Source organism: Bombyx mori, chromosome W (genome assembly GCF_030269925.1).
Source record: "Bombyx mori chromosome W, ASM3026992v2".
NCBI classification, from domain to species: domain Eukaryota; kingdom Metazoa; phylum Arthropoda; class Insecta; order Lepidoptera; family Bombycidae; genus Bombyx; species Bombyx mori.
Window position 1 is genome coordinate 10,499,495 of NC_085135.1, and position 20,729 is coordinate 10,520,223.

The 20,729-nt window shown below is 48.4% G+C and overlaps 1 protein-coding gene across 1 annotated transcript; it reads left to right on the plus strand.

The window, feature by feature from the left end:
- The first annotated feature begins 4,725 nt into the window (after nucleotides 1-4,725).
- On the plus strand, nucleotides 4,726-17,522 carry LOC134201761 (uncharacterized). The gene is made up of 4 exons (XM_062677012.1): nucleotides 4,726-4,872; nucleotides 14,764-14,905; nucleotides 15,302-17,379; nucleotides 17,496-17,522. Exons 1-4 carry the CDS (start codon nucleotides 4,726-4,728, stop codon nucleotides 17,520-17,522), a joined length of 2,394 nt encoding a protein of 797 aa, XP_062532996.1.
- Nucleotides 17,523-20,729: the final 3,207 nt, after the last annotated feature.

Here is a 20,729-nt window from a genome sequence, read left to right on the forward strand (position 1 = left end):
CCACCAGTAAATTTTCAATCATAAAAAAAAAAAAAAAAAAAAAAAAAAAAAAAAAAAAAAAAAAAAAAAAAAAAAAAAAAAAAAAAAAAAAGTCATGTCTTTAGGTTCAAGGTAATATCGAAATTTAATACCCATTCATAAAGTATCAACATTTTATAAACTATGAGACACCTTTTAAGCATGGCGGACAACTCTAACAAACATGGCTTTCTCCATCCCCGTCTAGATCAAATCCGGTAATATCCACATGTTTCTATCAAATCCGGCAACTCCATTGATTTTACGTAAATATCTTGTCTGTTTGATGATAAATATTTAAGGAAATCATTTTAAAGTGTTCAGAATGTTGTTAATTTATTCTATAATTAGTCTCAAAGCAGTAAGATAATAAATTTCTCTGATTATACAAATTTGTCATTTTCTACAAATCTGCTTAAGTGGATATTGCCGCCTTTGATATTAGATGACTCATTTGTTTGTTTGTTTGTTTCGAATAGGCTTTGAAACTACTGAACCGATTTGAAAAATTCTTTCACTGTTTAGGAGCTACAGTGTTTCCGAGTGACATAGGCTATGTTTTTTTTTGAAAAAAGTTAGGGATCCTATTCAGCACTCTCATGACATACGTAACTTTACACGAAAGTATTGCCACAACCATCGAGGCAAAACGCGACCTGAACAAAAAGCTAACGATGCAAGCATTTGTTCGAGGCCTCAAGGAACCCTTGGGATCTCGCATACGCTGCATGAGACCGACCTCCATCGAAAAGGCTCTGGAATTTGTACAGGAAGAACTAAACATAATGTATCTACAACAGCGAAACGGGTTCACCTCTGAACGGCGCAACCTTATACAGCCTACACCGACACCACCTGTAAAAATACCACCTATGTTTCCGGTAGCAATGCCGAAACCGTTTTCATTTGGACCGAACCCAGGACCGAGCTGGGAGCGACAGCCACCACCAGGACCTAATAACCACTGGAAACCTGCTTTCAAATTTAACGCCCCTCAGCGCATGCCTAACATGCCATCACGCACGCAGCAAATGTTCGCATCGCACCCACCAAACTACAACTCCCGTAGCAACGTATTTAGGCTACCTCAGCGGAACCAGGGACCGAAACCTATGAGTGGTATTAGTCACTACGTGGCAAAACAACTTCCACTCACAGGTCATGATTGGAGTAAGTCAGGTAACCCACCTCCAACAAATTATTTTAAAACAAGAGAGATGAACATGAACGAATGCTACAATAATGACGGTTATTACTACCCCGACAATTACTACTATACCCACGACTATGACCGTAACTATTACACAGATTACACTAACTATGACGCGGACTATAATAACTATGAAATATACGAATATTACGACCCTACAATAAATGACTGCCCACCAAACGAAAATAAAGTTAGCGAAATAAGTAGTATAGGAGCCGAAGCGCAACCCTCTACTAGTCATTCGGATCAGGATTTTCCCGTGAGCCCCCCATTAGAACTGTTAAAATAGAATTAAATTTACAAACTCAACGCCAGTTACCGTACCTAAAAATTAAAAATCCACCTCTAAACATATTAATCGACACGGGCGCAAACCAATCTTTTTTAAGCCCTAAAGCGGTGGAAAAATATTATTCAAATATACCTCTTAAATATGACCCCTTCGAAGTAACGAACGTCCACGCTACAAGTAGGAACGACTTTTCTATTACTATACCAGCTATTTCAGAATTTAACGACGCGGGACCTATTAAACTGTTTGTCTACGATTTCCACAACTTTTTTGACGGACTTATTGGGTTAGACTTGCTTACTAAATGGAAATCTAGAATCGACCTTAAAGACAACTTACTGATTACAGACAATTCTACCAACCCTATTGAAATGTTCAATTCTCGCAACGTCAACCTGTACGAAGACATGGTACCGGCTAACTCTAGCAAACTAGTTAGAATACCAATAAATTCATCTGACGGCGAAGTCTATATCCCGCAGCAATATCTGAACAACTGTGTGGTGAACGAATGCATCACGACAGTCGTTAAAAACCGTAGTATAATTGAAGTCGAAAACACATCGCATAACGACATGATATTTTCAATGGACCGCCCCATAGAAGCGTTAACGTTTAATATCGAGTGCAGCCGTACCGAACAAAGTCGTAGTCGCGTTGATCAGGTCTTATCGCGATTACGTACCGATCACCTTAATGAGGAGGAAAAAATGAATTTAATTAACCTCTGCTCGCAGTACGCTGACGTATTCTATCTTAAGGGTGAACCGCTCACCTTTACTAATAAAATAAAACACTACATTAGGACGACCGATGAAATTCCGATCTATAAAAAAAGCTATCGCTATCCTTTTGTCCACCGGGAGGAGGTTAGAGATCAAATTTCTAAGATGCTGCAACAAAATATAATAAGACCCTCCGACTCAGCATGGAGCTCGCTTATCTGGGTCGTGCCTAAAAAGGCAGATGCATCTGGAAAACGAAAATGGAGATTAGTAGTAGACTTCCGTAAGCTAAATGAAAAAACTATCGACGACAAATATCCGATACCAAACATATCCGACGTTCTAGATAAGTTAGGTAAGAAATACTGATTTCACAACCCTGGACCTGGCAAGCGGATTCTACCAAGTGGAGACGAACCCTGAAGACATCCCAAAAACAGCGTTCAATGTAGAGCACGGACATTTTGAATTTTTAAGAATGCCGATGGGATTAAACAATTCTCCGGCTACATTTCAAAGAGTTATGGATAACGTCTTGAAAGGTCTTCAAAACGTTATATGCCTAGTATATCTTGATGACATCATCGTTTTTAGCACATCTTTACAAGAACATCTTGTTAACCTCGAAAAAGTGTTTCAGAGACTTCGTGAGTCCAACTTCAAAATACAGATGGACAAATCAGAATTTTTAAAATTAGAAACAGCCTACTTAGGTCATATAATTAGCAACGAAGGAATTAAACCTAATCCCGACAAAATTGCCACCATACAAAAGTACCCGATACCAAAAACCACAAAACAAATTAAGCAATTCCTCGGACTTATAGGATACTAGCGACACGCCCTCGCTTCGCTTCGGAAACATTAAAACACACATGAAAAAAAAAAAAAAAAAAAAAAAAAAAAAAAAAAAAAAAAAAAAAAAAAAAAAAAAAAAGTAGCCTATGCTCATCAGGGACAATGTCGGCCCCGAGGGACCTGGGCGGGCCCCCCGGCGCGCACTCTGCGTGGCCGGGGGCTCCGTCTGTGGGGGAGTTTTGCTGGACTTCCACCGGGCGCGTCCGTAGGTGGCGGATAACGGGATCCTCTGGGAACAGTCCCACTCCCAGGGGTATCGTCCGGTCTTTTTCGTTGCAAGGATTTCTAGGTGTTAGGTAGGTAGGCTAGGTGTAGGAGTAGGGTAGCCTAGTTAGGCTTTGCAACGAAAGAGATCGGATGACGCGGACCAAAACCAGCAGGGGGAGTTGCGGGCTCTCCACGCCCTTCACTCGCTGAAGGGTGCTCCTCCTGGAGACGCTCGGGCTCCCTCTCTTTTCCCCTTTCTTCCCCCTTTTTCTTTTTTCTTCGGGTCACGTGCGACCCGTTTCGGACGTAACCCACGGGTGGTGGTGGGCCACTTTTGGCCTGCCCTTTAATGGAGAAGTGAGCCGGCGTTGCTTACGCATCTTCCGGCCGCTGGTCGCCATGTCCCCGGCTTCGGCTACAGGGGCACGCCCTCCAGAGGGGGGTACCGGTATACCGGCGTGGCTTCGTGGTTGTTGCTCTAACGAGCGTCGGGCGGTGGTCTGTCGTGTTGCTCGTTGCACTCGGCGGGCCGCCGGCCAACCCGTAATCCTCACCGCGTGGGGGACGGGGGCCGCTGCCGCGAGGCACGGGGCCGCGAGGACGTAAACCTCTTTAAAAAATGCCCCAATCCTAAGCTCTGGTGCCCGGCGATGGGATGAATGGCTGGAGGGAGTCCAGTCCCGAGGGTACCAACCAGACCCCAGGGGACCGACCCCTGGTTAAACAAAAAGGAATAATGAAAAAAATGGCATCTGTTCCAAAACTACTACCCCAGGAGGGTACCTCCCGCTCCGCGGGGGGAGAATCCCTCCGTGCGGTCGAGCGATCGGCCGCACGCTGCCCCACCGTTTCTGGGGGGGGGCAAACACTGCCACGACGAAGGGGGCGACAACACGGGTCGCGTAAGGGACAAAGTCCCCACCGTGCTGCTGGAGAGGTGCGACAGCCTCATCTCGCTGCACTCGGCGCGAAGCTCCGCGAGGGGCGACGCGTCCAGTGGGAGGGAGACACCGGCGCTGTTTGCCGATTGTGATCGGCAGCGGACTCGGCGGAAGCGGAAGTCGGCTCGTCGGCCGGCGTCCTCCGCTCCGTCCGATTCATCGGAAGGAGAGCCTGCCAGCGCCAAGTATATGGCGTTGGCGGAAGGGCCGGCGGCTGCTGCGGCGCCGCCCGCCACTGATTTTGACAAGCCGTCGACTTGCGGACTGGACGCTGCCTCCTCGGCGCAGTCCAGGGCCGCCTGCCGCGAGGCGATAAAAAAGAATAGGAAGCTGGAGGAAATCGAGCGCCTACAGCGATCCCTGACGGAGGTGGGACCTTCTGACCCCCTCCGAGCTTGTGGAATAGTCGGGAGAATAGTCGCGACCATTGCGGCTAAATCCAATGCAGGCCTCAAGGGCTCGGAATTGTCGGCCATGAAATCGGCGGCCGCCACGCTCGAAGAAAGGCTGCAGGACGTTGTGGATCGCACCACAACCGTGGAGACGGCGGGATTGCGACAAGAAGTGGCCCTGCAGAACGCCCGCCTCGAACAACTGGCGGATGAGAATGGCCAACTTCGGGCGGAGAACGGACAGCTCCGCGTCGACATGGCCGAGCTGCGAACAATGGTTGCCGATCTCATCGAGCGGCAACGCAGCTCGGCCCCTGTCCCTCCTCCGCCCGAAGCAGAAGGCCTCACTGAGGTCGAGGAGCTGAGGCGGCAGCTCCTTATACAGGAGGCAAGGAGTTCGAACGTTGAGCGCGCAAGACCGCCCCTCGCTCATGAGGTGAAAAACGGAGCTCCTACACCGGCACCCCGCAGGACTGTGGCCGCTAAAATGTATAGCGGCCCTAAAAAGGGCGCGACACCCGCGGCACGTCCGGCTGCTTCGGCTTCTGTTCCGGCCAAACCAGGACCATCGGGGACCCAAAAAGATACGGGGGCACCAAAACCCGCTCCCTCAGGAGCACAAAGCACCGGCCAGCGTATGACGCAGAAGACTGCTCCTGCCCCGTCCCAGCCTGCGAAGGCGGGGCCCGGCAGGAGCCGGACCAAGAAGAAGGGGGGCGTCAACGCCGCCAAACCGGCACCGACCCCCCAGCCCCGCCCACTGCCCCCGGCCCCGATAAACATGAACGAGGCCTGGACGACGGTGGTGCGGCGCGGGCCCAAAAAGGTGGCGGCGCCTCCTGCGCCGCACCCCAAGCCCGCCCCTGCGGCTGCCGCTCCCCGCCAAGGGGGTCGAGCGGAGCCGAGGGGCCGAACTGGATGAAGGAGGCCGCGCGCCCCGCGGTCGGCTGCAGTGGTTGTGGAGCTGCTGCCGGCCGGCAAAGAAAAGGGCATCACCTACCACGAGGTGATGACCCAGGCGCGCGGTGGCGTAAATGTGGACGCCCTCGACGTGGAGGGTGGCCTGAGGGTCCGGCAGACGGCCAACGGGGCCCGCCTGGTAGAATGCCCCGGCGCGAATTCCAGCGCCGTGGCAGAAAAACTGGCGGTCCGTCTGCGGGAAATCTTGCCGGACCCCGAGGTGGTGCGCATCGCGCGGCCCGTCAAAATGGCGGAAGTGAAAATTACGGGCCTCGACGAATGCGCCACCAAAGAGGAAGTCGCCGCGGCCATTGCGTCGCAGGGCAACTGCGCCCTCGCCGACGTAAAAGTTGGGGAGCTTCGGCCTACATATATCGGAACCCGGACGGCGTGGGCGCGTTGCCCGGTAGCAACGGCGACAGTCCTGGCTACCCCTCCACAGGGTCGGCCTTCGGACAGCCCGGGACAACTGCGCGTGGGCTGGGTGGTGGCCCACGTGCAACTGCAGGAGAGCAGGCCGTGGCGCTGTCTTCGGTGCTTCGGCACCGGCCACGGCCTCGCCAAGTGCCCCTCGACAGTGGACCGCAGCAACCTGTGCTTCCGCTGCGGCCAACCGGGGCACAAGGCAGCCTCCTGCACCGCAGCCGCGCCGCACTGTGTCTTGTGCGACGCGGCTAAAAGGAAGGCCGACCACCGGGCCGGTGGCCCGGCATGCAAGTCCGCCCCCTCCTCTACAAAAACGAGGAGGGGCGGAAAGAAAAAGAAGCCGGCTGCAAAAAGGGCAGCCGGTGAGTCAGCTCCCGCCGCGGCACGAGAAGAGCCGCAGGGCGGGACAGACGAGGGAGCGATGGACGTAGCCCCGTAATGGGTTGCGTCCACCGCTTCCTCCAGTGCAATTTGAACCACTCCGCCAGGGCACAGGATCTCCTCGTCCACACCATGGCGGAGTGGTCAATTGATGTTGCTGTCGCCGCGGAGCCGTACTTCGTCCCCACCGACCAGGACTGCTGGATGGGGGACGTCGACGGCTCCGTGGCCATCGTACTAAGACAGTCCGCGGCGTTACCCCCCTTGGATATGGTGGCCAGGGGACCCGGGTACGTCGCGGCTAGGATCGACGGGACCGTCGTGATCGGGGCGTACTTTTCTCCGAACAGGAGCCTCGCCGAATTCGAACGGTTTCTGGGCGGGCTCGAGGCGCTTTTACACCGCCTCGGGTCCCGCCCTGTCATCGTCGCGGGGGACCTCAACGCCAAGTGTACGGCTTGGGGTTCCCCCCGCACGGATCCGCGAGGCGAGGCTCTTTCGGAGTGGGCGATCGCGACCGGCCTCTGTCTCCTAAACAGAGGCACGGTCGCGACTTGCGTGCGGTGGAACGGGGAATCTCACGTGGACGTGACGTTCGCGTCCCCGTCCGCCGTGCGCCGCACCCGCGGCTGGCGCGTACTCGAGGGGGCGGAGACGCTCTCGGACCACAGATACGTCCGATTCGAGCTCTCCGCCTCCTCCTTGTCGTCGTCGTCAGCCGTGGGCGCCCGCGGCGAGGAGGAGCTCCTGCAAGGTGCGCCCCGTTCGTTCCCCAGGTGGGCCTTGAAGCGGATGAACAAGGAGTTGCTGATGGAGGGGGCCGCTGTTGCTGCGTGGGCGCCAAAACCCGCGCGGCTCGCGGACGTGGATGCGGAGGTCGACTGGTTCCGGGGCACCATGGCAAACATTTGTGAAGCCGCCATGCCCCGGGTCGGCCCCCGAGCACCACGTGGGGGTGCGTTCTGGTGGTCGCCCGAGATCGCAAGACTCCGCGAGGAGTGCGAGGGCGCGCCGCCGGAGCGCACGCCACCGCCGCCGCCGTCGTCGCGACGCTGCGTTCGCGGAGACGGCGGCCCAGCTGCACGCTGACTGTCGTCAAAAGCAGACGGCGCTGCAGCTGGCCATCGGCGAGGCCAAGAAGCAGAGCATGAAGACTCTCCTGGAGTCGCTCGACGAAGATCCCTGGGGGCGCCCATACAAGATGGTTCGCAGGAAACTGCAGCCGTGGGCGCTCCCGGTGACCGAGCGGCTTCAGCCTCGGCAGCTGCGGGAAATTGTTGCGGCACTCTTCCCGCCGGCAGCAGGGGGGGACTTTGAGTCCCCCCAGATGGACGCCACGTGGGGCACGCCTCCGCGTCGTCCCAGCGTTCCCGCTGCCGAGGAGCCCCCTCCCCCTATTACGGGGGCGGAGATCCATGCGGCCGTGTCCAGAATGAGAGCGAAGGACGCGGCCCCCGGCCCTGACGGCGTTCACGGCCGGGTCTGGAGCTTGGCCTTCGAGGCCCTAGGGGACCGGCTCGGGGGGCTTTTCGAAGCGTGCCTCGAGTCGGGACGGTTCCCGTCGAAATGGAAGACGGGCAGACTGGTCCTTCTGCGGAAGGACGGGCGCCCCGCGGACTCACCCGCGGGCTATCGCCCCATCGTGTTGCTGGACGAAGCGGGCAAGATGCTCGAGAGGATCGTCGCGGCCCGCATCGTCCGGCACCTGACCGAGACGGGTCCCGATCTTTCGGCGGAACAATACGGCTTCAGAGAGGGCCGCTCGACGATAGACGCAATTCTGCGCGTGCGTGCCCTCTCCGACGAAGCCGTATCCCGGGGCGGGGTGGCGATGGCGTTATCCTTAGATGTAAGGAACGCCTTCAACACCCTGCCCTGGTCGGTGATCGCGAGGGCGCTGGAGTATCACGGCGTCCCCGCATACCTCCGCCGACTGATCGGCTCCTACCTCGAGGGCAGGTCGATCCAGTGCATCGGACACGATGGGGCGATGTACCGCTTCCCCGTCGAGCGCGGTGTTCCGCAGGGGTCTGTCCTGGGCCCCCTGCTGTGGAACATCGGCTACGACTGGGTCCTGCGGGGCGTCGTACGGGGTCCCCTCCCCGGGCTGAGCGTAATTTGTTACGCCGACGACACGTTGGTCGTGGCTCCGGGGAGGGACTACTGGGAGTCTGCCCGTCTAGCGTGCGCAGGCGTGGCACATGTCATCACTAGGATCCGACGGTTGGGGCTCGAGGTGGCGCTCGACAAAACCCAGGCCCTGTTGTTTCACGGGCTGGGACGAGCGCCGCCTCTGGGTGCCCACCTCGTGATCGGAGGCGTCCGCGTCGGGGTCGGGGTGACCGGTCTTCTGTACCTCGGCCTCGAGCTGGATGGTCGGTGGAACTTCCGCGCTCACTTTGCGAAGTTGGGCCCTCGACTGATGGCGACGGCCGGCTCTTTGAGCCGGCTGCTTCCAAACGTCGGGGGTCCCGATCAGGTGGCGCGCCGCCTCTACATGGGGGTGGTGCGGTCGATGGCACTATACGGGGCTCCCGTATGGTGCCACGCCCTGACCCGCAAGAACGTCGCGGCGCTGCGACGTCCGCAGCGCGCGATCGCGGTCAGAGCGATCCGAGGATACCGCACCGTCTCCTTCGAGGCGGCGTGTTTGCTCGCCGGAGCGCCACCCTGGGACCTGGAGGCGGAGGCGCTCGCTGCCGATTACCGGTGGCGTAGCGACCTTCGTTCTAGGGGGGAAGGGCGCCCCGGCGAAGGAGTAGTTCGAGCGCGGAGGCTCCAATCTCGGCGGTCCGTGCTGGAGGCGTGGTCTCGCCGCTTGGCGGACCCGTCGGCCGGCCTCCGTACCGTCGAGGCGGTCCGCCCGGTTCTCGCGGACTGGGTGGGCCGCGACCGCGGATGCCTCACCTTCCGGCTGACGCAAATGTTGACCGGCCATGGTTGTTTCGGCCGGTACCTCTTTAAGATAGCCGGAAGGGAACCGACGGCGCAGTGCCACCACTGCGCGGACCGCGACGAGGAAGACACAGCGGAACACACATTGGCGCGTTGCTCTGGATTTGACGAGCAACGCGCCGCCCTCGTCGCGGTCATTGGAGAGGACCTCTCGCTGCCGCGCGTCGTGGCTACGATGCTCGGCAGCGACGCGTCCTGGAAGGCGATGCTCGACTTCTGCGAGTCCACCATCTCGCAGAAGGAGGCGGCGGAGCGAGAGAGGGAGAGCTCTTCCCTTTCCGCACCGATCCGTCGCCGTCGAGCCGGGGGCCGGAGGCGGGAATACGCCCGTACGTCCCGGCCCCTGTAGGTGGCGGCCTCCCCCCGGTGAAGGTCAAGGGGCGACCTGAGGGGGTGAGGCCGCGCGGCGCGCTACCAGCACTCTAGCGCGCTGCCGTGGAGTGAATAGAGCGACCGGTCGACGGTGTATCGCGTCCCGACCCGGCAGGCTGGTTCTGGTCCAGCGGGGTATTCCGGGACACCAGCGGCACCGTCTGGGCGGCCCGACGGGCTGCCGTACCGAGACGGCCGACGTTTCAGAGCCTTCGATTCGCCTCGAAGGCTCCGTCGGCTGGGCGTCCTTGGGGTGAGCCGTGCCGTCTGGTTGTAGTGTTGACCGCGGTAGCCCCCCTACCTCATCCGGGTTCTGACCTCGGAGGGGATCGGACGTCGGGTGTAAGAGTGCAGGGGAGTCGTTTAGTGGGTGGGTCCTAAAATCCTTGGGCCCGCGGTCTGCTCACAACACCATGCAGATCGTTGAGTCTCACATACCCCGCGCGCCCCTTTTGCGCGGGGACCTCGTAGGAGGTTCGGCCCTCTACCCGTAAAAAAAAAAAAAAAAAAAGGGACAATGTCGGCTTCTAATGGAAACAGAATTTTTCAAATCGGTCTAGTAGTTTCGGAGCCTATTCGAAACAAACAAACAAAAAAATCTTTCCTCTTTATAATATTATTACTAGCGACCCGCCCTCGCTTCGCTTCGGAAACATTAAAACACACATGAAACCAAAAAAATAAAATAAAATAAAAATTAAAAAAAGTAGCCTATGTTCATCAGGGACAATGTCGGCTTGTAATGGAAAAAGAATTTTTCAAATCGGTCCAGTAGTTTCGGAGCCTATTCGAAACAAACAAACAAACAAATCTTTCCTCTTTATAATATTAGTATAGATATAGATTAGTATAGACATAATATTAGTATAGATTACTTTATCCTATCGTAAATAGTTTTCGCAAGGCATGCGATGTAAAGAATATGACGGCGTTAACGATATTTATGTTATATAGCACGTGCAATAGGAGTGACTCACACAAACCAGGTGCGCCGGCCGTGTCGTTCCACTCGTAAACAACAGCTGCAACAGAGGTGACTCATAAGCCAGCTGCGCCGGCTAGTATAAAAAGGCGGAACGTGCCTTGAAATGAACATTCGTTGGACTGCGCTTGCCTGGTGCACTTACTATATTCTTGTTACGTTGTGTGATTCAGTGACTGTTGTACGTACTGGTTAAAGTTGGACAAGTGTTAAAGTGAATTGTTACGATAACATATTGTTGATTAAATCAGGAATCAAAAAGTGACATCGTTTTACTTGGTGTTCAACAAGATAATGTCTACCCTCAAGCTTACATCAGAAGTGGGATCAGGACTCTACTCTCACTGGCGTGACGTGTTTGAACATGTTCGAAGTACAGCAAAAAAAACATGATGCAGATCAGAATACTAGTAGTGGTACGCCACAAGAGCGTGAATGCAGCATACGTAAGTCGTGTAATAACGTCTCTGTTACCTCGATGGAAGATCTGAGCCACGAAGAAATCGTCACATCTTACGTTCTGGCTCATGTTGCCCAGTTTGACTGTCGACGTCATCACAAGGCGTTTACTAACGGAAATACAACACGTAACAAGCTATTGCAAGAAATTAAGGCAAGTTTACTGGTGGTAGGACCTCTTGTGAGTCCGCACGGGTAGGTACCACCGCCCTGTCTATTTCTGCCGTGAAGCAGTAATGCGTTTCGGTTTGAAGGGTGGGGCAGCCGTTGTAACTATACTGAGACCTTACAACTTATATCTCAAGGTGGGTGGCGCATTTACGTTGTAGATGTCTATGGGCTCCAGTAACCACTTAACACCAGGTGGGCTGTGAGCTCGTCCACACATCTAGCAATAAAAAAAAAAAAAAAAAAGTGCAAATCTCAAGTGAAACTTCGATCGCAATAATGGATCTGTCATGACGAGTGGGTAGTTCCGACACGAATCGTTTTTAAGCCAATGACTACTGCTAGAGTTACATGGCACTAGTACAGTAAACCAGGACATGAGACTGTGAATTGTCGCTGAAATTTTAGAATCTACTCGATTCAATACCAATAACACTACACGTTCGATGACTTCGGGCTCCAGCAAGCAAGCAAACAAGAAAGCAAGCAAGTTTCCGTGGGGAAGAAAAATTGACACATCTGAAGTCGTCGTGACCTGTAAGATAAGACGTCCGGTGCGTTCGTGTCTGGCGATGCGGCGGTGTTCGGGTTCCGCTGGCGGATGCAAGTTTTTCCGGTGAAGTGCGTGCTTGTGCGTGCTTGACATGTGTTCGCGGTTGGCTTCCTCAGTGTGGGAGTAACATCGTGTAGCCGGAGGTGAGACTTCCGCCGTCACGGCCATCCTCGATAATGATAAGATAATGTCTACCCTCAAGCTTACAAATATTTTAGGTGATTTTTTTACACCTTGGGTTACATTATTGAAGCTTTAGTAAGGATCCCTAACTTTTTTCAAAAAATATTATAGCCTATGTCACTCGGAAATACTGGAGCTCCTAAACAGTGAAAGAATTTTTCAAAACGGTTCAGTAGTTTGAAAGCCTATTCAAAACAAACAAACAAACAAACAAATCTTTAATTACGGTTGCTACAGCCGGAGGTTGCAAAAAAAACCAACGTTTATTTAAACTAAATTTAATTAAAAGAATTACAATTTTTTTTTTTTTTTTTTATTGCCTTTGTAGGCAGACGGGCATACGGCCCACCTGATGGTGAGTGGTTACCGTCGCCCATGGACTTCTGCAATGTCAGGGGCAGAGCCAAGCCGCTGCCTACCGCTTAATACTCTCCATAAGCCTCGTTTGAAGAAGGACATGTCATAGCGCTCGGGAAACACCGTAGAGGGGAGCTCATTCCATAGCCGGATGGTACGTGGCAAAAAAGATCTCTGGAAACGCACTGTGGATGACCGCAGTGGCTCCAGGTAGTATGGATGAACTCTACTCCGGTGGCGGGCGGTGCGATGGTAAAAACGAGATGCTGGTATCATCTCGATCATTATTATTGTTAGGAAACCGACTAAAATTCCCTTTTCCTAATCCACGCCATCTATCGGCAATCATTTAAATGTAACGCGCTTCCTAGCGGGCGAAGAAAAGAACTATAGTCGACGCTTTCGAACCGCGCGCGCGCCAAATTAAAAAAGTCTTTTAATTCAAAAATACTGTTTTTCGCAAACTTTGCGATTCAACTTGTGCGTGTGTCCGTGTATCTTAAACTCCAGCATCCAGAACAGTGCCCCGGGGACAGAAGACCACAAAATATAGAAAGCAATCATTTGTGAGTACCTTCCCCTTTTTAGTCGGTTTAGTTTCTGGGAATTTAAATTTAACTCAACAAACTTGTTTACACAACATAATTTGGCCCTATCGAGCCGGATATTTACCGAATACAACTTCAAAATAGGTAAATACTCAATATTTTACGTATAAACCTGCAAACCTGTAGGTACCTACACACGTCTTACATATCGGTATTATTTGCAGAATATTCATTCAATAGTTCTATTTATTGCAATAATACGCATATATACGTAGTCAAATACTCTTAATATCCATTTCTACGTCTATCATCACTTTAGGACTCAGTTTTAGTATATTTGGGTACGCGTCAAGCGGTAGTACATTTTTCTTCGAATCAAAATGGCTCCATTGTCCGACCTTCAAATAAAAATTAATACACTTAGAAGTCGTAAAGAACGATGTTTTAGACGTGTTCAACAATATTACGACCTAGCTAAAGCTGTGCAAAATAATACAGCAGAATTTAGTAATTTGTCTGTGCGGGTCAGTGACCTCGAGTCCACTAGGGAATCTTTCGAAAAAATTGTTGATGAGATTTCAGTTTTGGAGTTAAAAAATGACCCTAATTATATCATCGGTAACCAAGAGGTGCATGCCCTTGATGACCTCTATTTTGAGATTTTACGTATTTTTCAAGAACATGATTCGCGTTCGAAGTCATCGAAACAGGAAAACAAAGGCGCATCGGAGCGCGGCGCTCAGCCTCGTTTGCCTAAAATCGAATTGGTTCATTTCGACGGTAGATTAGAAAATTGGATCACATTTCGTGATACTTTTTTTTTTTTTTTTTTTTTTTTATTGCTTAGATGAGTGGACGAGCTCACAGCCCACCTGGTGTTAAGTGGTTACTGGAGCCCATAGACATCTACAACGTAAATGCGCCACCCACCTTGAGATATAAGTTCTAAGGTCTCAATTATAGTTACAACGGCTGCCCCACCCTTCAAACCGAAACGCATTACTGCTTCACGGCAGAAATAGGCAGGGTGGTGGTACCTACCCGTGCGGACTCACAAGAGGTCCTACCACCAGTACTACCACCACTTTTTCCAGCTTAATTCATACCAATACAAGTTTAGGTAATATTGATAAATTCTATTACCTATTGTCAGTCGTAACTGGCCCTGCGCTTCAAATTGTTAAAAGTCTGCCGATATCAAACGACAATTATAATATAGTATGGACTAGCTTATGTGACAGATACGAAAATAAGCGTGCCATAGCTACCCGCTATATGGATAAGTTGTTTGCGTTCAAGCCGTTGTCTAACGAATCCGTGAACGGATTAAATTCCTTTTTGGAAACGTTTCAAGAGTGTGTCCAAGCCCTTGAGTTATTAGAAATTGATAATTTAGCGGGATTTATTTTGTGTTATATCGGATTGCGTAATTTAGACCAAGTTTCAAGGCGTGAATTCGAACAAAAAATAGGTACAAACGAAATACCTGTTATCAAAACATTGATCGATTTTGTCACAAACCAGACCCGAATATTGGAAATGTCAATGAACACAAGTACTTTATCGAAGCCCAGTACTAGTAAAACTTTTACTCCTTCGATTCAAAATAAATCCATTAGTAAGCCTACCCCTAAAAATACAAATTTAAAAACTTGTTTAGCAAGTAGTACGAGCGCTGATAAGGCTGATTACGCAAAAAAGGGATGTTTGTACTGCAATAAACCCTTTCATTCTATTTATAAATGTTTCGAGTATATCGCACTAACACCTGTACAGCGCATTGATAAAATTAAAGAGTTGCATTTGTGCGAGAACTGTCTCCGTCAAGGTCACGCGTCTAATGAGTGCCCGTCGAAGATAACATGTACGGTGTGTAAAAACAGGCATCACCACACGTTGCATGTTGATTCTAAAACAAGTACAATTAATTCGGATTTTAATAATTCTTGCAACGATAATTTTAATAATAATAACGAAGATCAAGTCTCGTTGACGTGTTCGACTGGATCCACAGTCATGTTGGGCACTGCGATTATACACGTATTGGACGGTTTAGGCAAATATCAACCCGTACGAGTAGTAATTGACAGTGGATCCCAATCTAGTTTTTTGACGAATGATTGTGCACAACGACTAGGACTCCCACGCCAAAAGTGTAACACACAACTGATAGGTTTAGGCGGAGCGGTAGTTCGTGATCACGGCATGGTTTTATGCAAAATCAAACCAACCACGTCCGATAATCCGATATTCAATTTAAAAACGGTTGTGGTTTCAAAAATTTCTGGTGATATGCCTTCGGTTAACTTTACAGAAAATTTAAAACTCGAATATAAAAACTTGTTGTTGGCTGACCCTACTTTCTATCGTTCGAGTCGCATCGACATGTTGCTCGGCAGCGACGTATTTCCGTTTATTTATGACGGTGGAAGGTATAGTCCGTCGCGGCAAGGATTACCGTTGGCGTTAAGTAGTGTATTTGGTTACGTAATTACGGGTCAGCTGTCTTGCAATAATACGAGTAACACTAGAAATGTATCAATGTGCATGTTAAGCAGCGAATCAAAAGTCGATGACTTAATTAAATCGTTTTGGGAAACAGAAAGCTTGGTCGCTGATTTGCCCAAAAACCCGGATGACGTCATCACTGAACAGATGTTTGTAAATGATTATAAGCGTGATAGTACAGGTCGATACATTGTTAAATACCCGTTTAAGCCTGACTCTGAACTGGGAAACTCAAGGCAAATTGCGATAAAAAGATATCAAAATTTAGAACGTAAACTGTCGCGTTTACCAGACCTACGGAAGGAATATAAAAAATTTATGGATGAGTACGCTTCGCTCGGTCATATGATTTGTGTCGGCGAGGTATCAGAAGTGGAATCAGGGTACGTCATTCCCCACCACTGCGTACATAAGCCTGACAGCAGTAGTACTCGTCTCCGTGTAGTTTTCGACGCGTCTTGTCAAACCTCAAATAATAAATCTTTAAATTCTGTTTTATACACGGGCCCGAAGTTGCAGGCTGATCTCGTGGAACTTTTGATACGTTTTCGGTTACGTAAGATTTCCTTATGCGGTGACATATCTAAAATGTACCGTTGTATTTTAATTGATGAGTCCCAACGTAAATATCAACACATTTTGTGGCGCGACTCGCCCAGTGAGCCCATTAAAGTGTACGAGCTGTGCACCGTGACGTATGGTGTAGCGAGTAGCCCGTTTCTAGCGATACGCACGCTACAGCAGCTAGCCGCGGACGAAGGCGCCCGCTTCCTAGAGGCTTCTCGTGCTCTGCGCGAAGGATTTTTTGTGGACGATTTAATTTGGTCTGTGGATAACTTGGAAGAGGCTCTTAAGATTCAGCGGCAATTGGTCGAATTACTAAGGCTTGGTGGATTCGAATTACGCAAGTGGTCAAGTAATAGCGATCAATTACTTAAAGAACTGCCTAGTGATCAAGTTGAGCCCCCAGTGCAATTCGACGACGGTAAAACTATGTCTATCAAAACTCTCGGTCTACACTGGTTGCCTAAAGAAGACGCATTTTCTTTTCGTACTACACATACGGTAGATAATATTACGAAACGCTCAGTACTTTCACAAATAGCTAAATTGTATGATCCCTTGGGATACGTAGCCCCGTGTATTTTTCTTGCTAAGAATTTTATGCAAAAATTATGGTGCGCTCAATTAGGGTGGGACGACACTCTTCCAAAGTTGTTACTCGATGAATGGTCAATGTTTTCATCTCAAATACCGTTTTTATCGAAACTAAAACACGACCGGCATGTCTTTGTCCAAAACCATACGGTCTCTCAAGTGGTAGGGTTTTGTGACGCGTCAACGGCTGGATTCGCCGCCGTCGTGTATATTCGCAGTCAAGACGTGCAAGGTAACGTTAACGTTAGCTTACTGTTATCGAAATCTAAGGTCGCGCCCTTAAAAACAGTATCAATTCCACGTCTTGAATTAATGGCTGCTCACTTATTGTCAAAAACTTTACGGTACGTAATCGATATTTTGGCCAAGGAAGTAGAAATTGGTGAGGTACTAGCTTTTACTGACAGTTCAGTTGCATTAACATGGATAAATACACCTGCGTTCAAACTAAAAACTTTCGTCGCCAATCGTGTCGCTAAAATTAATGAAAGCTCGACAGAGGTACAATGGTTTCACGTGAATGGCACTGACAACCCCGCCGATGTGTGCTCTCGCGGCGCCACGCCAGCCGATTTGCTGCTGATCGCAGATCAGTGGTTCCGTGGCCCTCGATGGCTATACGAGCCACCGCATACGTGGCCTGTCAGATCGATAACAGAGTTCAAAGGTGAACCATTGGAACTCAAACCTCTTAAAGAAAACACTTTACTTAGTGAAACGTCAAATGTGAATACGGACTTTTATTCAATAATACTTAAATTTTCAAACTTTAACAAGGTACTGCGTATATTCGCCTGGTGTTACAGATTTATAAATAATTGCAAAGCTTCTGTTGCTAATAGAGTAAAGGGTTCCTTACTTACTTCTGAAATAAATAAATCACACGATAAAATTATTCAAATTGTTCAATTAAAATATTTTGAGGATGACATTAAATCAATAAAAAAGGAAAATCGATGCTCGCAAAGCCTACGGAAACTCGACCCGTTCATTGATAGCCGTGGTCTCCTCATGGTGGGGGGTAGGCTTTCACACGCGGATTTGCCATTTACTCAACGTCATCCCTTGATTTTGCCCAAAAAATCGCATTTTACAAATATTTTGATAGATTACTATCACAAGGTCTATTTACACACCGGGCCTAGATCTCTTCAAAACATATTAGCTCAAAAATATTGGATTATAGCCGCTAGGTGTGTGATACGATCGCGCCTTTCTAAGTGTGTTACGTGCTTTAAGAATAGGCCCACTATTAATCAACCTAAAATGGCCTCATTACCAAAGTGTCGTTTAGAGTCCGATATTTATCCCTTCCAACATACTGTCGGTGTTGATATAGGAGGTCCATTTTATACAAAGGAATCAAATAGGCGTAATGCGAAAATATCAAAAGCCTATTTATGCTTATTTATTTGTTACTCAACACGTGCAGTACATCTTGAAGTACTCTCGGCGTTGACTACTGAATGTTTCTTGGCTTCGTTCGATCGGTTTACGGCTCGACGCGGACTGCCACATACGGTCTATTCTGACAATGGCAAAAATTTTGTTGCCGCTGGCAGACACCTAAATGAAATATATCAATTTTATACTTCAAATCAAAATCACTTGACTGATCAGTTCACCATCAGAAAAGTAACGTGGAAATATAATCCTCCAACTGGTAGTCATTTTGGTGGGATTTTCGAAGCTGGAATCAAATCGGCTAAATACCACTTAAAACGCGTAGTAGGTACACGCGCTTTATCGTTCGAAGAATTATCTACCTTATTTTCTAACATAGAAGCGATTTTAAACTCGCGCCCTCTGTGCAGTTTATCTACCGATCCTAGTGAATTCGATGTCCTGACACCGGGACATTTTTTAGTTGGTCGTCAATTGGTTTCGGCTCCAAGTTATGATATCTCTGATGTATCGACTAATAATTTAACGCGTTGGCAATGTATTAAACAAGCCACATTGCATTTTTGGCGTCGTTGGAAACTAGAATACTTGCATACATTGCAGCAACGTCAAAAGTGGTACGTTGATGCTCCTAATCTATCTATAAATGACCTGTGTGCTTAGTGCGAGTTTTGTAACGCTCTCGATAGCGAGCCAGTTTGCTCAAATTTGTATGCAATTGGAACAGCGCCCCTGGCGGCAAACGTACCCGGTGTTATTTTGTGAGTGCGAGTTCATATTAACGTTGTGATCTCGTAACCGAGTAATTTTACCGAAATGAGTACCACGAATGACATTTGTGCGAGTGCGTGTTACAAATTAGTAGATTTTAACGTTTCGATCGAGTATTTCTCTAGTAGTTCTATTTTTCCAACTAGAGATGCAAAAGTATCATGCCATAGAGCCTAATCTTTTTTTATGAAAAATGATAATATGGAGTGAAATAGATTTGATTAATTTGAAACATTAATCAATTGGCATGGAATGAAAGGAAATGAGATCAGATAATATGGGATAAAATATAATCTCAGTAAAATGCTGATTATTTACTGAGATTTTTTTCAGTGGACTTTTTCGAAGACTTCGCGAAGCTACGTCCAGCGGTTTTGTTTATTTTTTTTACATTTTCGCACTTTCACAGATACTAAACAGTTATTAAACCAACGTTATTTTTTTATTGCATAGATGGGTAGACGAGCTCTCGGCCTACCTAATCTTAAGTGGTTACCGGAGCCCATAGACATCTACAACGCAAATGCCACCTCCCACCTTGAGATACTATTTCTAAGGTCTCAGTATAGTTACAACGGTTGTCCCACCCTTCAAACCGAAACGCATTACTGCTTCACGGCAAAAATAGGCAGGGTGGTGATACCTACCCGTGCGGAATCACAAGACTTCCTACCACCAGTAATTACGCAAATTAATTTTGCGGGTTTGATTATTATTACATGATGCTATTCCTTTACAGTGAAAGTCAATCGTAAACATTTGATAAGTACGTATTTCATTAGAAAAATTGATACCCGCCGGCGGCATTAGAACACCGGTGCATCGCAAGATACGAATACACCGGACGCCTTAACCTTTAGGCCAGGACGATCTCAAAATTACACCTATACCCGAAGAAATATTAAGTACGCATTAACTAAGAAACATTAAATAGGCAAAATAAAACAATTCACACAATTTAGCTCCTCGCGGTCTCTCCAAAACGTCTTTTCATCTTTTTTTCCTAGTTGTTCAATTGTAAATGAATAAATCAAAATCAAATCGAGTTAACGTTCTATACGGTGAAAAATGAAGAATTGTGAGTGTGAGTTGAGATATGCTACTCGATTTGCAGGATGTTTATTCATCTTGAGAAGCAATATTTTTTTCTTTTATATTGGTAGCACGCAAGGTTTTTTTTAAGGCGTTTAATTGAAATGCCAAGCTTTCTAACGATAGTTATAATTAGTCGGGTAATGGGTAATGTACCTGTGCTTAGTGCGAGTTTTTTTTAATTACTCAGTCGATGTTAATTTTATGTTTAATTTGTGTGAGGTTGTTTCAGTGCCACCTAGTGGTAAGCTTATGAATCTCATTTTGTGGGAGAGAGAAGGTTTGTTTATGTTGCTGTCTTATGTATCGAATAGCTTTACCGAAGTGAGCCTCTCGATTATTGTATGTGCGAGTGCGAGTTACAAATTAATGGATTTTGAGAGTATTTCTTCACTTTCAAGCAAGTTAAGTAGTCACTAAAAATTTTGCCGTGAAACCAATACAATATCAAGATTTTTTTCTTTCGTTTTTAATAATAATGTTGTTTTTTAAGGTTTTATCTATTCTAATGGTTTATACACATATATTTTTTCGGTTAGAAAATTTTATAGACGTCTAGCTAGTTGTAAATATATATAAATTCTTTGCTTTCTCATTTAATACTTATTAAACCATTGCTTTTTTTTAGAGTTGCTTGCTGAGAGAGAGAGAGTGAGATAGAGTATTATTTATTGTATACAAAATGAATAAATATTGCGAAACAATATTAACAAAAAAAAGAGTACAATTCTTGGTCTTATCGCTAAGAGTGATCTCTTCCAGACAACCATTAGATGGACAAGAATAATTTCGAAATGAATTGCACACTG

Excerpts from the sequence above, each read along its gene's own strand:
- LOC134201761 (XM_062677012.1), top strand. The coding sequence starts at position 4,726 with ATGAAATCGGCGGCCGCCACGCTCGAAGAAAGGCTGCAGGACGTTGTG. Across the intron at positions 4,873-14,763 it reads ATGAGAATGGCCAACTTCGG|CGCATTGATAAAATTAAAGA; the intron begins GCGGAGAACGGA and ends ACACCTGTACAG. Across the intron at positions 14,906-15,301 it reads GCATGTTGATTCTAAAACAA|AAAATTTAAAACTCGAATAT; the intron begins GTACAATTAATT and ends TTAACTTTACAG.